This window comes from Phyllostomus hastatus, unplaced genomic scaffold (genome assembly GCF_019186645.2).
Source record: "Phyllostomus hastatus isolate PE091 unplaced genomic scaffold, TTU_PhHast_1.1 phas_scaffold_1066, whole genome shotgun sequence".
Taxonomy (NCBI): Eukaryota; Metazoa; Chordata; class Mammalia; order Chiroptera; family Phyllostomidae; genus Phyllostomus; species Phyllostomus hastatus.
The window spans coordinates 34,800,476-34,811,829 of NW_025334004.1; the positions used below are offsets into that span (position 1 = coordinate 34,800,476).

At 67.4% G+C, this 11,354-nt stretch overlaps 1 protein-coding gene across 1 annotated transcript; it reads left to right on the forward strand.

Moving 5' to 3' along the window:
• The first annotated feature begins 3,106 nt into the window (after positions 1-3,106).
• UTF1 (undifferentiated embryonic cell transcription factor 1) lies at positions 3,107-4,255 on the forward strand. Its single transcript, XM_045853814.1, has 2 exons — positions 3,107-3,653; positions 3,777-4,255. The coding sequence occupies exons 1-2, from the start codon at positions 3,107-3,109 to the stop codon at positions 4,253-4,255; spliced, it is 1,026 nt and encodes a 341-aa protein (XP_045709770.1).
• Positions 4,256-11,354: the final 7,099 nt, after the last annotated feature.

The following is an 11,354-nucleotide window of genomic DNA, read 5'->3' on the forward strand; positions in this document are numbered from 1 at the left end:
CCCAGTCACGGGAGCGGGCGGTTTGGGCCCCCACCCACCACAAAGTCGCTAAACCCGGGCACCCCTCCCGGCCTGAGGCCCAAGCAAGGTGCCACGGAGGCAGGCCCCCCTTCGCCGCGCCCATCTAACCGGATCCTCAGGAACCGAAAGCTGACGACCTCCCGCCACCCGGGTCCCCCCGTGAGCCCCAGCCCCCAGCCACCCGGATGGTCCCCTCCACCCTGGGAGGAGCCCGGCTCGAGGCACCGATGCTCTGGGAAAAGTCCCCACCGCACAGGGGGCCGGACGGCCCGGAGAGGGGCCGGCAGTCAGGGAGCAGCCCAGGGCGGGCTGCATGAAGCTGCCCAGACGCCCAGCCAGCCAGCCTGCCCAGCAGCCACGGGGACCTCAGCACACGCCCCGTGGGGCAGACCCGTGGGACCACTGACAGCCAGGCCACAGCCCAGAAAGCAGTGCCCAGCCCTGGGGCAGAGGCCACCCCGCCTGCCCAGTCACGAGGGAATGAGCCGGGGTCCACCCGGTCCGCACCCCGGCTCTGACCACACAGTCACCAGCACAGTCACCCAGGGTGGACCTCCCCACTGCGTGGGGTGGTCTGCCGCACCCAGGAAGTGCTGAAGTTCGAGTTCGGGGAAGCCCACCAGCGCCCAGAGCAGTGGTTCCGCTGGGAAGGCAGGGCCCCGGCCGCTGGCCCACCAGCTCCCTGCCGAGACCAGGGTGTCCCCGGCCGCGTCCCGTTGCAGCTGTGGCCGTCTGAGGCCAGCTGCACGGACAGTGGGCGTCCTCGTGGGACGTAGGACACAGGACACGGGACACGGGCAGGAGCTGCCACCGTCCCCAACCCCGGCCCCATGTGCCTCTCCCACCCCCAGGGGCCAAGCCCAGGAACGGCATTTTCAAGGGACATGGTCAGGCCGAAGCCGCAGGAGCTGCCTGTGAAGACCGCTCGGCCCGAGGGCGGCTGCGCGCTGGGGCTGGGCTCCGAGATCCCGGGGCTGCTCCCCGCGCACAGGGGGGCCGGCTGGTGACCGGCTGCGGACGCGGGGGCCGGGCCTCTGGCTGGCGGAGCAGAGGCCGCTGGAAAGCCTGGGGGGACGTGAGGGCGAGCCCGGCCGTGTGCGTGGGGACCAGGGGGTGCAGAAGGAGTCCGCGGAGGCGTGGACGTGGGCCGGCGCACACGGCTGGGCCGCTGGGGGGCCTCTCCATCACCCGCTGCGGACGTTGGCTGGATGGCTCTGTGCCCTGGGCCCCCTGGGCCCTGCCGGAGGATTCGCAGCATCTCTGGTCCCTACCCACTGCACGTCAGCCCCTCCCCCCAAGTTGTGACAACCGCAGGGCCTCCACACACGCCGCCAAACACCCCCTGGGGGAGAATACCCCCAGAACCAATGGCTTGGAAGCAGCAACAACCCCTGTTCCCAGACCTGGGTTCCCAGGTCCCGTGCCAGACCGCAGCCTGGGGCGGGAGGAGCGTGCACGGGCCCACGCTGACGCAGCCTGACCAGTGCGTGGGGCGCAGGCGGGGAGCGGCACGGGAGGCCCGGCCAACGCATGTGGACGCCCCTTGGTTCCTCCCGAGTGCGGGTGGGCTCGGTGACTGCCCCGCTGCCGGCCGGAGACGGGGAGACGGCGCCCCGACAGCGCAGGGAGGGAGGCCCCAGCCTCAGGGAACTCAGGCGGGCCCCGCAGCCCCACCGCGGCCACGCACCCGACGTGACTCGCAGGGCGAGCACGGAGCCTCCGTGGTCTCTTCCCCGAAACCACGGAAAGGCACCAAACACAAGCGGAGGGACAGGCCACACAACACCAGACCCCAGTCCTCAAACCGGCAGCGACACGGAAACGAGGCGGAGGATGGCCGCAGCCAGCCGAGACGGAGGGGACACGGCGAAGGAGTGCAGGTCCCCGGACGGGGCCCCGGGACAGAGAAGGGACGTGGGCAGAAGACCTGTCCCTGATCTCGTCTGCAGTTCGGTCCGTAGGGCGGCGCCGACATTAACTCCTTAGCTCTGACCAACGCACCAGGGCTGGTGCCACGTTCGTGGGGGACAGGGGTGGGGGAGCACAGGGGCTGCGGGCTGTCTGCGACCCGCTTCCTAATCTACGATTTTCCCAAACGAAGCAGCTGTGAAAACCACTGCCGCCGGTGTACAGCGAGACGGCCAACTAGTTTATCACTCGTGCAGGACCTGACGTTCCCGGGCTAATTCCAGCGGTGCGGTTGTCGGTTACTTTGTATTCCCCGTGTATACAATCAGACAATCTGCAAGGGAAGCCAGTTGTCCTTGGTCCTCCCTGATCTGTTTCCGCCTCATTCGCTTTTCCTGTCTTATCGCTCTGGCTAGAACGTCTCCCTCAGCGTAGCACACAAACGGCGATGCTGGGCCTCCTGGTTCTACTGCTCATCACAGAGAGTATTCATGTTCCACTCTCTGCGTTGACCGTAATGTTCGCCCTAAGTTTCTTTCTGGGGACTCTGTGAATTATGACCCTACTTCTGACCTCTGGTCACGGCCCTTTAATAAATGGAACCCGAAGCCGTCTCCACGCGGAGACGGCGACGCACAGCCACCTGTGCACATCCCAAACCAAAGGAGACATCGAGGAGCAGAGCAAGACGCTTCCACAAACGACACCCGGGCCCAGCCAGGCAGCAGAGACGGGCCCTGCGGGAGCCTTCCGGCTGGAAGGTTCCAGAGCCGCTCTGCGCAGCGGCGAGAGGGCTTGACACATGCGTGAACACAAGCTGAACTTTGCGCCTAACACGCGTCACCGGGTTAGTGTGCACCACAATCTAACCATTAGGAGAGTCCAACCTCAGTAGCGTGCCAGGTTGCCCCCACCGTCGGGTGGGGGCGGAGCCTTGCCCTCCGCACCTGCGGCCTAGGGGCCCGGAAAGCTTGTCGGGAAACCGAGGCGCAGGAACAGAGTTGAACTGGGCGCGGAGGGGGCGGGGCTGGGCGGGGCGGGGGGAGGGCCGCGTAGACCCGGCTCCAGCTCGTCGGAGGGCGGAAGCGCGCAGACCCCGCAGAGCGCGTGTGGGCGGCCGTGCGGGCTGCCGCCCGGACCTTAGCACGTGCCCCCCTTCCCCCTCCCCGACCCCAAGATGTTGCTCCGGCCCCGGCGGCCACCCCCGCCCGCACCCCCAGCATCGCTGGCACACGACGGCTCAGACCTCGAGCCACGGGCGGCTGGGGAGGTCCCAGGGACTCCGCCTGGACGGCCCGCCTCGCCAGGCGCATCGGGGGCCCCCGAGTTCTTCGGATCCCCAGTGTCCCCAGGCTCAGCGCAGCGCACGCCCTGGAGCGCCCACGAGACGGAGTTGCTACTGGGCACGCTGCTGCAACCGGCCGTGTGGCGTGCGCTCCTGCTGGACCGTCGCCGGGCGCTGCCCACCTACCGGCGCGTGTCCGCTGAGCTGGCCCGCCAACAGGTACGGCGCACGCCCGCGCAGTGCCGCCGCCGCTACAAGTTCCTCAAGGACAAACTCCGAGACGCGCAAGACCAGCCGCCCGGACCCTTTGACGCGCAGATCCGCGAGCTCATGGGGTTGCTGGGCGATACCGGGCGCAGGCGCGGCCGTCGCCGTTCTCCCGGTCCCGGACGACCCCCTCGCGGCCGCCGCCCGGCCCCTGGCGCGCCCTCCGAGCAGGGTAAGTGGGGTGGGGATGGGGTGGGAGCGCCGGGCGGAAGAAGCGGGTGGGCAGGGAGGGGACTGGCGGTAGGGGAGCGGCGATGGTCCGGGCACCCAGCCCCAAACGCGCCCCGCATTGCAGACGCACCGTCCTTGTCCGGCTCCCGAGACACCGACTTGGACCCCGCCTGGGCGCTCCGATTCAATTCTTCCCCGCCCAAGCCCTCCGAGGCCCCGAGGCCCGTCAGCTCCCCGACGGCACTCCCCACCTTAACCCCCGGGCCCGGCCGCCCGGAAGACCACGCGTCCGTCCACGCCCCCGACTCCCCGCCGCCTCTCGACCCCGCCTGGGAAGAGCCCGAATCGCCTCCCGGCCGCCCCGAGAACCCTTCGCCGCCGCAGCCCGCGCCCCCGTCGCTGAACGCCGCCCTCCTGCAGACCCTGGGCCACCTGGGCGACATCGTGGCCGTGCTGGGCCCGCTGCGCGACCAGCTCCTGACCCTGAACCAGCACGTGGAGCAGCTGCGCGGCTCCTTCGACCAGACCGTGTCCCTGGCCGTGGGCTTCATCCTGGGCAGCGCTGCCGCCGAGCGGGGCGTCCTGGGGGACCCGCGCCCGTGAGGCCGAGCCTGCGCCCGCCCCTTCCGTCGCCACGACGCCCTCTGCCCTGATCCCATCCTGTTGCCCTGCCCCCACTCCTAGGTGCGTTCAATAAAAGATGTTACTTTTTCGAGTAAACCGTCTGAATGTGTGTAGGTTCCTCCTAGGTAGGAACGGTCCCTTGCAGGGAGGGCGAGGCTAAGATGGCTTTGGGATCCCAGGGAAGGGCAGGAAGACCCGGAGGGACCAGTGCCGCGGTGTCCGCGGGGGGAGGGGTTATGGAACCTGAGGTCGGGTCCTCAGACTGCCCAGCAGGACTTAACGGCCCGCGCAGACTCGCTGTGGGGGGCGAGCAGCGCGTCCGCCCTCCCGGGGAGCCCTGCTGAGCAGAACTAGAAGGCTGGACCCTGCCCAGGGAAACCGAGGGCGACGCCGCTCAGTTCTGCCTGAATCTGTGGGGGATGGTGAACGGGCTGCACCCCCCACCGCAGCCTCCCAGACCCCGGGTCGGCCGGGAAACGGGGCTCGGACACTGGTCAGGGGAGGGGTGGTAGTGTCCCCAGGGAGGGAAGGGGGCTGGCCCGGGTGGGCCCAGGTGCAGGGGCTAAGGTCTGAGGCTTTAGACATTGGTGAGGCCCGGGGTCTCTGCAACTTGGAGAGGATTTTTGTCAAAATCGCTGGGAGTGTTTTCCGAGCAGTGATTGAGCCCCACCCTGGACGGTGGGTCTGGCCGGGAGGGGAAGACTGGGTGGGGCCGGAATGGGGCCTGAGCGGCGGAGATAGGAAGTGCCCTGAGGCGCTGCGCCAGCATAACAATGCGCGCCGGGGGAGAGTGCGGGGTGGGGGGCGTCTGGCCAACTAGGGGCTCATTCAGACAGCAGCGGTCGCCTGGGGCCGCACAGCCACGTGAGGGCTGGCCGCTCCGACTGGCGGGGTTGCAGCCCCTCCCCCAGGCTTTTTCTGGAGGCCCAGGAGAGTCCACAGGGGACCCTCAGCCCGCAGGATCCCTGATGAACTCAGCTGGGCTGTGTTGAGGCCTCTGGGAGAAACCAAGCCCACGGGACGGACTCCAGGGCTCATCTCCTGTAAGACTCGCTGCCTCAGACCCAGGGCGTCCCTGCAGCAGCGCCCGAGACCCCAAGCTGCTGCTGGAAGGAAGCTTGTTAGGCAGGGAGTCGGGTTGCAAACACTCCCCACCCCCACTCCGGGGGCCGAGTCCCAGCAACGAGGCTGGGCCGGTGCGCCCCTCAGGCCTGGGGAAGAGCTGTCTTAGGACTGAAAACACCAGCGGAGTTTCTAGTTTGAGCGATTTCGGGACGCCGGAAACCCGTGGGCCTTCCTGCCACCTTGACAGGGGGCCACCCCCGTGCTTCCTCCCGACGCCCTTCCAGGGCGTGACCTGCACTGCGGGCCGGCCTGCAGCGAGACCTTGCAGCCGGCGGGGGAGGGACGCTGGCGGCTGGCGGTCCGAGGCCCGCCCCAGCTCCCCGCCCAGGTCTCCTCCCCCTGGCTCTGCCCGTGACTCCCTTCGCCTGCGGCTCTCCCCCGCCCTGCGGTAGGCCGAGTTCAGTGCTGCAGAGTGCCCTCCGCGCGCGCCCTGGGTTCGGCCGCGGGCCTGCCAGGCGAACGCACCTGCTGGGACCCGCGTCCCCGGCCTGTCCGCACGTCTCTCTCCCTGGGCCCGACCTCCAGGCCTCCTGGGCCGATCTTCAGGCTGGTGCCCCTTGGTCTCACTGGGGAGCTTCCTGGTCCCCTCCGCCTGTTGTGGTCTGACACACCCCGCTCACCCCGCTGCTCGTTTTCAGCCTGCAGTCCGGTGGCAACGGGCGTGTCCACCACCCCGAACTTGGCGTCTCCCCACACTGAGACTGTTCCCCTGAGACACTGCCCCCCCCAACCTCCAGTCTCAGACGTGACTCCCCTAGGGCCTCGCCTAAGGGGGGGTCACACTGCGTTTGGCCTTGTGTGATGGGCTGGTCAGTGTCCTCCAGCCCTTCGTGCCGTGGCCCGAGTCGCAGTTTCTTTCCGTTTTCAGGCTGAGCACTGGTCCTTCCTGCGGGCAGCGGCGTGAGGTTTCTCCACGCGGGGCACCTGGGTTCCTCCTACCTCCTGGCAGTTGTGAATAATGCCGCTGTGCACACGGGTGTGCAAATACCTCCTCAAGACCCCGCTTTCACCTCTGGGCAGATACTCGGAGGTGGGGTTGCCGAGTCGCTGTGTGAGGGATGTTTCCAGGAACCCCCGCCGCCTCCCACCAGCAGCGCCCAGGGTTCTCACCTGTCCACGTCCTCGCCAGCGTGCCTTCTGTCTTGCTGACGGTGGCCGTCCCCTCAGGGACTGACTGCACGTGCAGTGACCGCAGCGCCACATTTGACGGCTGGGTGCCCGCTGTCCAGCTGCCCAGTGGGCCCATTCGGCTGGCGTTCCTGGCGACCTACCTGCGTCTCCCTCTCCCTCTCCTCGGTGCGGAGGCCCCTCAAGTGCGGCGCCGCCCGAGCCCCTCGCCAGCGCGGGTGACCTGCAGTGACCGTGGGAGCCAGCAGCTTCAGGGACAGGGCTTTGCTTTTTCCCATGTCCACTCAGTGCCAGGACCCTCGTCATCGTTTGCCCCCTCGTGCAGGGCTATGGCATTGGTGTGCTCTTCAGACCCCGTTGGCCTCTGGGTGGGCAGCCAGGGGATGGGAACCAGCTCCCACACCGTGGGCCGTGGGCCTGGCTCCCCCCTGGCACGGGACCTGCCAGCCCTGGGTGCGGGCAGCTCTGCCTCCCAGGGTCGGGGCCGCCTCGCTGTGGAGGCGCTCCCTCCTCCTGTGCTGCTCCTGGCCGTGGTGTGGCTCAGCCCTGTCCTCGCTGACACGGCAGTGTCCGTGTCCCCGCCCCACCGACCTCTTCCCACGGTCCGCACCAGCTGTGCCACAAGAATCTCCCACGAAGGGGGTCCCTTCCTGAAGACCCGGGGTCACCGCCCTCATCGTTCTGTCACGAGGCAGCACGTTGCTCCCGAGGTCGGAGCCACCCGAGTCACGGCTGGCTCCTGTGTCCCCAGAGCAGCACCCCGTGGCAGGAGTCTCGGGCAGGAACGTTCCGGAACTGCACTGTCCATCCCAACAGCCACCGAGCCCTCAAAACGTGGCCCGTGAGAGACACTGAATCTTTAAATATAAATTAAGTTAAAGCCCCACATATGCCTCAGATTCCACACTCAGCCTACATAAAATCCTCTCGTACTGGACCGTTCTCTCTCCTTCGTTTAAGGTCATGTCTTCAGAACATTGCTTTTAAGTTTACATTTAATTCAATTGCCCTTCAAACCCCCCTTCCATTCACCCAAGTCAAAGCCTGGAGCCACAGGCCTTCCAGCTGGGGTTCCCCCGTGGGCTGTACAGGACACCAGGATTTTCCTCTGTTTCTTCACCCTTTTCAAAATCCCACCTTCTGCCCCGGCTGGTGTGGCTCAGTAGACCCAGCGCCTGCCTGCGAACCAAAAGGTCTCTGGTTCAATTCCCAGTCAGGGCACATATCTGGGTTGTGGGCCAGGTCCCCAGTAGGGGGCACACAAGAGGTAGCCACCCATTGATGTTTCTCTAAAAATAAAGAGCTTAAAAAAGAGTCCCACGTTCCTTTATTGTGTATTTAACCGGTCTCGCACAGACCACTAGCTGCTCCTCAGGTTTTGGGTTTTGAGCCTCGCGGACTCCACCCACTCGAGGCCCCGCCAGGCGCTGTCTCCCTAGACTCCCACCCAGCTGGGATGGGGGTCTTGCCCGCACACCCACTTCTTGGTTCTTTGCATAAACTTGGGAGCCAGGCGGGGACACGTGGGAGCTGACGCCGCGACAGCAGGCGCGGGGTGGGGGGCGGGGCGTCGCCCCAACTTAAAGGCCACGCCCACCGCCCACGTGTCTCGGAGGGTGCTGGGCAGGGTCCGGGCAGCCCGGCTTTCGGGGCTGGAGCATCCAGGTTAGCGAGAGGCGGGGAGAGGCCCCAGCGGCTGGGAGCCGGTGGGGTGTGGGGACCGGGTCAGAGGCCTGGCTGCGGAGAGGGGCGGAGGGGCGGGGGTGGGGCCTGGGGCGGGTCACGTGGCCTCTGCGGAGGGTGTAGGCGGGGGCAGGCGCCTCGGAAGGTCGGGATTGGGGCCCAGCAGAGGCGGGGGTACCGGGGAAGGTGCGCCTATGCGAGCGGGAGGCTCTGAGGGGCCGGAAATGACGGGGGGCCAATAGCGGCTTTGGAAATCGGGGCGCCCGTATGCGGCGGCCGCTTTGGGTTCCAGCGCTGCGTCCCAGCCAGAGTGGCCCCTCCGCCCAGGCCTCTTTGGGCGCGCGGAGCAGTTGGGGGCGGGCGCTGCCCTCGGCCGCCCCCCTCTTCCCGGACGAGCTCTGCGCGGCCCCGCGTTTCAGGGGCTCGGATGCCCGGCCTCACCCCGGGGTTTCCCAGGGACCAGAGAAAGACCCGGGTCAGCCCCCGCTGTGCCTGCGGGCGTCAGGCTCCCACATCCCAGGCCCTTCGCTGCTGGAGGGGCTGCGCAGGCGGGGCTGGGTGTTAATCCCCGGGCGAGGCCCGCGAGCCCTTGGATTCCACCGGCGGACTGGCGGTCGTTGCCCCAGGAGCCCGGGCCTCGGACCTCACGGCCAACATGGAAGTCCCGCCGCTGCTCGGCGGCCACGTGGTGGGCTTTCACCTTGGACGCAACATGCATGCGTCCGCCGGGTGGCATCCTGGACACACGTAGTCTGGCCAAGGTCGGGGGAGAGGCCCAGGTGAGGCGCTGTCTCGGGGTTGGGCGCGTGGTCAGACGGGCGACCACCGCGCGGGGCACCCCCAGAGGCGTCCTGGATCCGGCCTTGGGGACAGGGTGCCCGTCCCTAGGGCACCCCCCCGCTGAGGCTTGGGCTCAAAAAGGGCAGCCGCCGAATCACGAGTCTGGGGGCGGGGGGGGGGGTGGCACTGTGATCCTCTCTCGGTTCCTCCTGGGGGCGGAGGGAGGTGCCGAGCCCGGAGCCGGCAGACCCCTCTTCCTCGGTCCTGGGAGTCCGGAGACAGCTCCGGGGACCCCGTCATGGACCCCAGCGAGGCGAGGGGCTGGGGAGGTGGAGACGGAAGGGCCCAGGGACTGACGTCCCTCCTTGGATAGCCTGGATGCACAGACCCCTCACTGGCTGACGCCCGACGGGAGGGTGGGAGAACATGCCAGGGGAGAGGAGCTGGCCCAGCCCCCACGGGACAAGCCCCCAGCCTGCGTGCTGAGGTTGGAGCGGGCTGACCTCACCTTCCCGCCTCGGCTGCCCAGTGGGGGTGGGGAGGTGAAGGGATGTGACCAGTCCCTCCCCCAGACGTGGTGGAGCCGGGAGAGGTGTGAATGGCCTCCTTTGTGCCTCTGAATCGAAGGCAATTAGATGCTGCTAATCTGGGGGGACGTGAGCGGTTCATGCGGATCTGATTCCCACCCCTGCTCCTCCTGAGCTATAAGTGCCGCCCAGCCCCACTACACTTGAGGCAGACCCCGGTGCTCCCCGCGGGTGGGCCCTACCGTCTGTCCTTCAGGGGCCTGAGCTGCCCCCAAGGCTCAGGCACGCCTTGTCCTCCTGTGACCTGCCCAGTGGCCAAAGCCGGCCTCCAGCTTTGGCTCTGTGGACTGGCTCTCCCAGAGCAGCTGCGTGGGGCCGTCACGCGCCTCCGGAGGGGATGCTGAAGTCTGCGGGGGGCCTCTCCGCCCCAGCCAGGGTTTCCGGCAGTGGGGGGCCCCCTCAGACCTCGGAAACGGAGGAGGTGAGGTCCACAGCGGTGTCTGCGCCAGGGATGGCCGGGGCTGGTAAGTCTGGGGTGGGGGTGGGGGGGCAGGGCTCACCCCGACACCTCCGTGTGCTCGGCGGGAGGAGGCGCATTCTTGTAAGAACCGGGGGCTGGGGTGTCCCCTGACCCCTCTGGCGAGTGAACGCTGACCCGTCGCTCAGGCCCGGCTGTGCCGGGCAGGTCCTCCTTGTGCGCTGTGGCGCCAGCGGCGGCACCTTTGTGAACAGGGGTTCCTAGTCGTCGTCCTGAGCTCCTGTCTCAGGACACGGGGTCGCAGGTGACATCGTCTGGAAGCTTTGGCACCTGCCCAGGCCTAATTTGGCGTCTGGACTACCACAGCGGCCCCGGGACCTCGCAGGCGTGCTGTAGGGGCAGCCCCGCCCCCGCCCCCTCGGGGCTTTTCTCCCTGCTCCTGCCGGTCGGCTTTGGAAGGCCTCCGTGGCCACTTCCCTGTTGGCCGGGGACACCCCCTCTGTTGGGGTTTTACTGATGTGACTCAGCCGTCACTTCAGGCTCAGGGTCCTGTGTGGCTGGAAGTGGGGGCTGTTGTCTGGAAGTTTTCTTTCTTAAAAAGTGGAAGTCTCCTTTATGAGTAAGTTTACGCTTAGATGAAGTGAAATTTGAAGCTTATCCTCTGTGACTAGCCCCCCCCCCCCCAAAAAAAACAGCCAATCCCCCTGCATCAGAACCCTTCCTGCTGGCCGGTCACACCGCCCACCTGCCACTGTCGCCCAGAGTGAGCCTGTGCTCCCGCTGGGCACTTGAGGCAAGCGTGAAAACTCACTGTGCACAACCTGCTCCCCCCAGAACGGCCGAGGGCACGTGGGTCAGACTGGTGTTCGGAGAAGGCCGTGTCCACGCTGGCTGAACGGACCCCTCCTCCCCGAATCCAGAAACTAGGAGACGGACTGGGGCACAGCGGGCGGGACAGCCTTGCCTGCAGTGGGCTCCACCCACCCTACGCCACCTGCCCTCGCACCCGGTGAACAGGGGATCCTTGTCTGCTGGCAAAAGAAACTGCCTTCTGGAAGGAAGGAACCGAGTGCCCTGGGGTGGGGGCCAAGGGTTGCCTGGGGCCACAGTGCTCGTCCTGCAAGGCCCACACCCTCTGCCGTCTGGAGCCACCCTCTCGGGTCCCTCTGCTCACTCAGCTAGGCAGAGCGCTGGCCCAGAACCCCGGAGGGCTGTAACGAAAATTGAGGCGAGGGAGGGTGGTCCACCCTCCTTCAGCCGCAGAGCGCCAGGGAGTGTGTCCTTTCTGAGCCCATGTGCCTTGTGGCCAAAGGGGTTCCTGGCACTTCTGTCCTCCCCCAGCGCTGAGCGAGGAGGC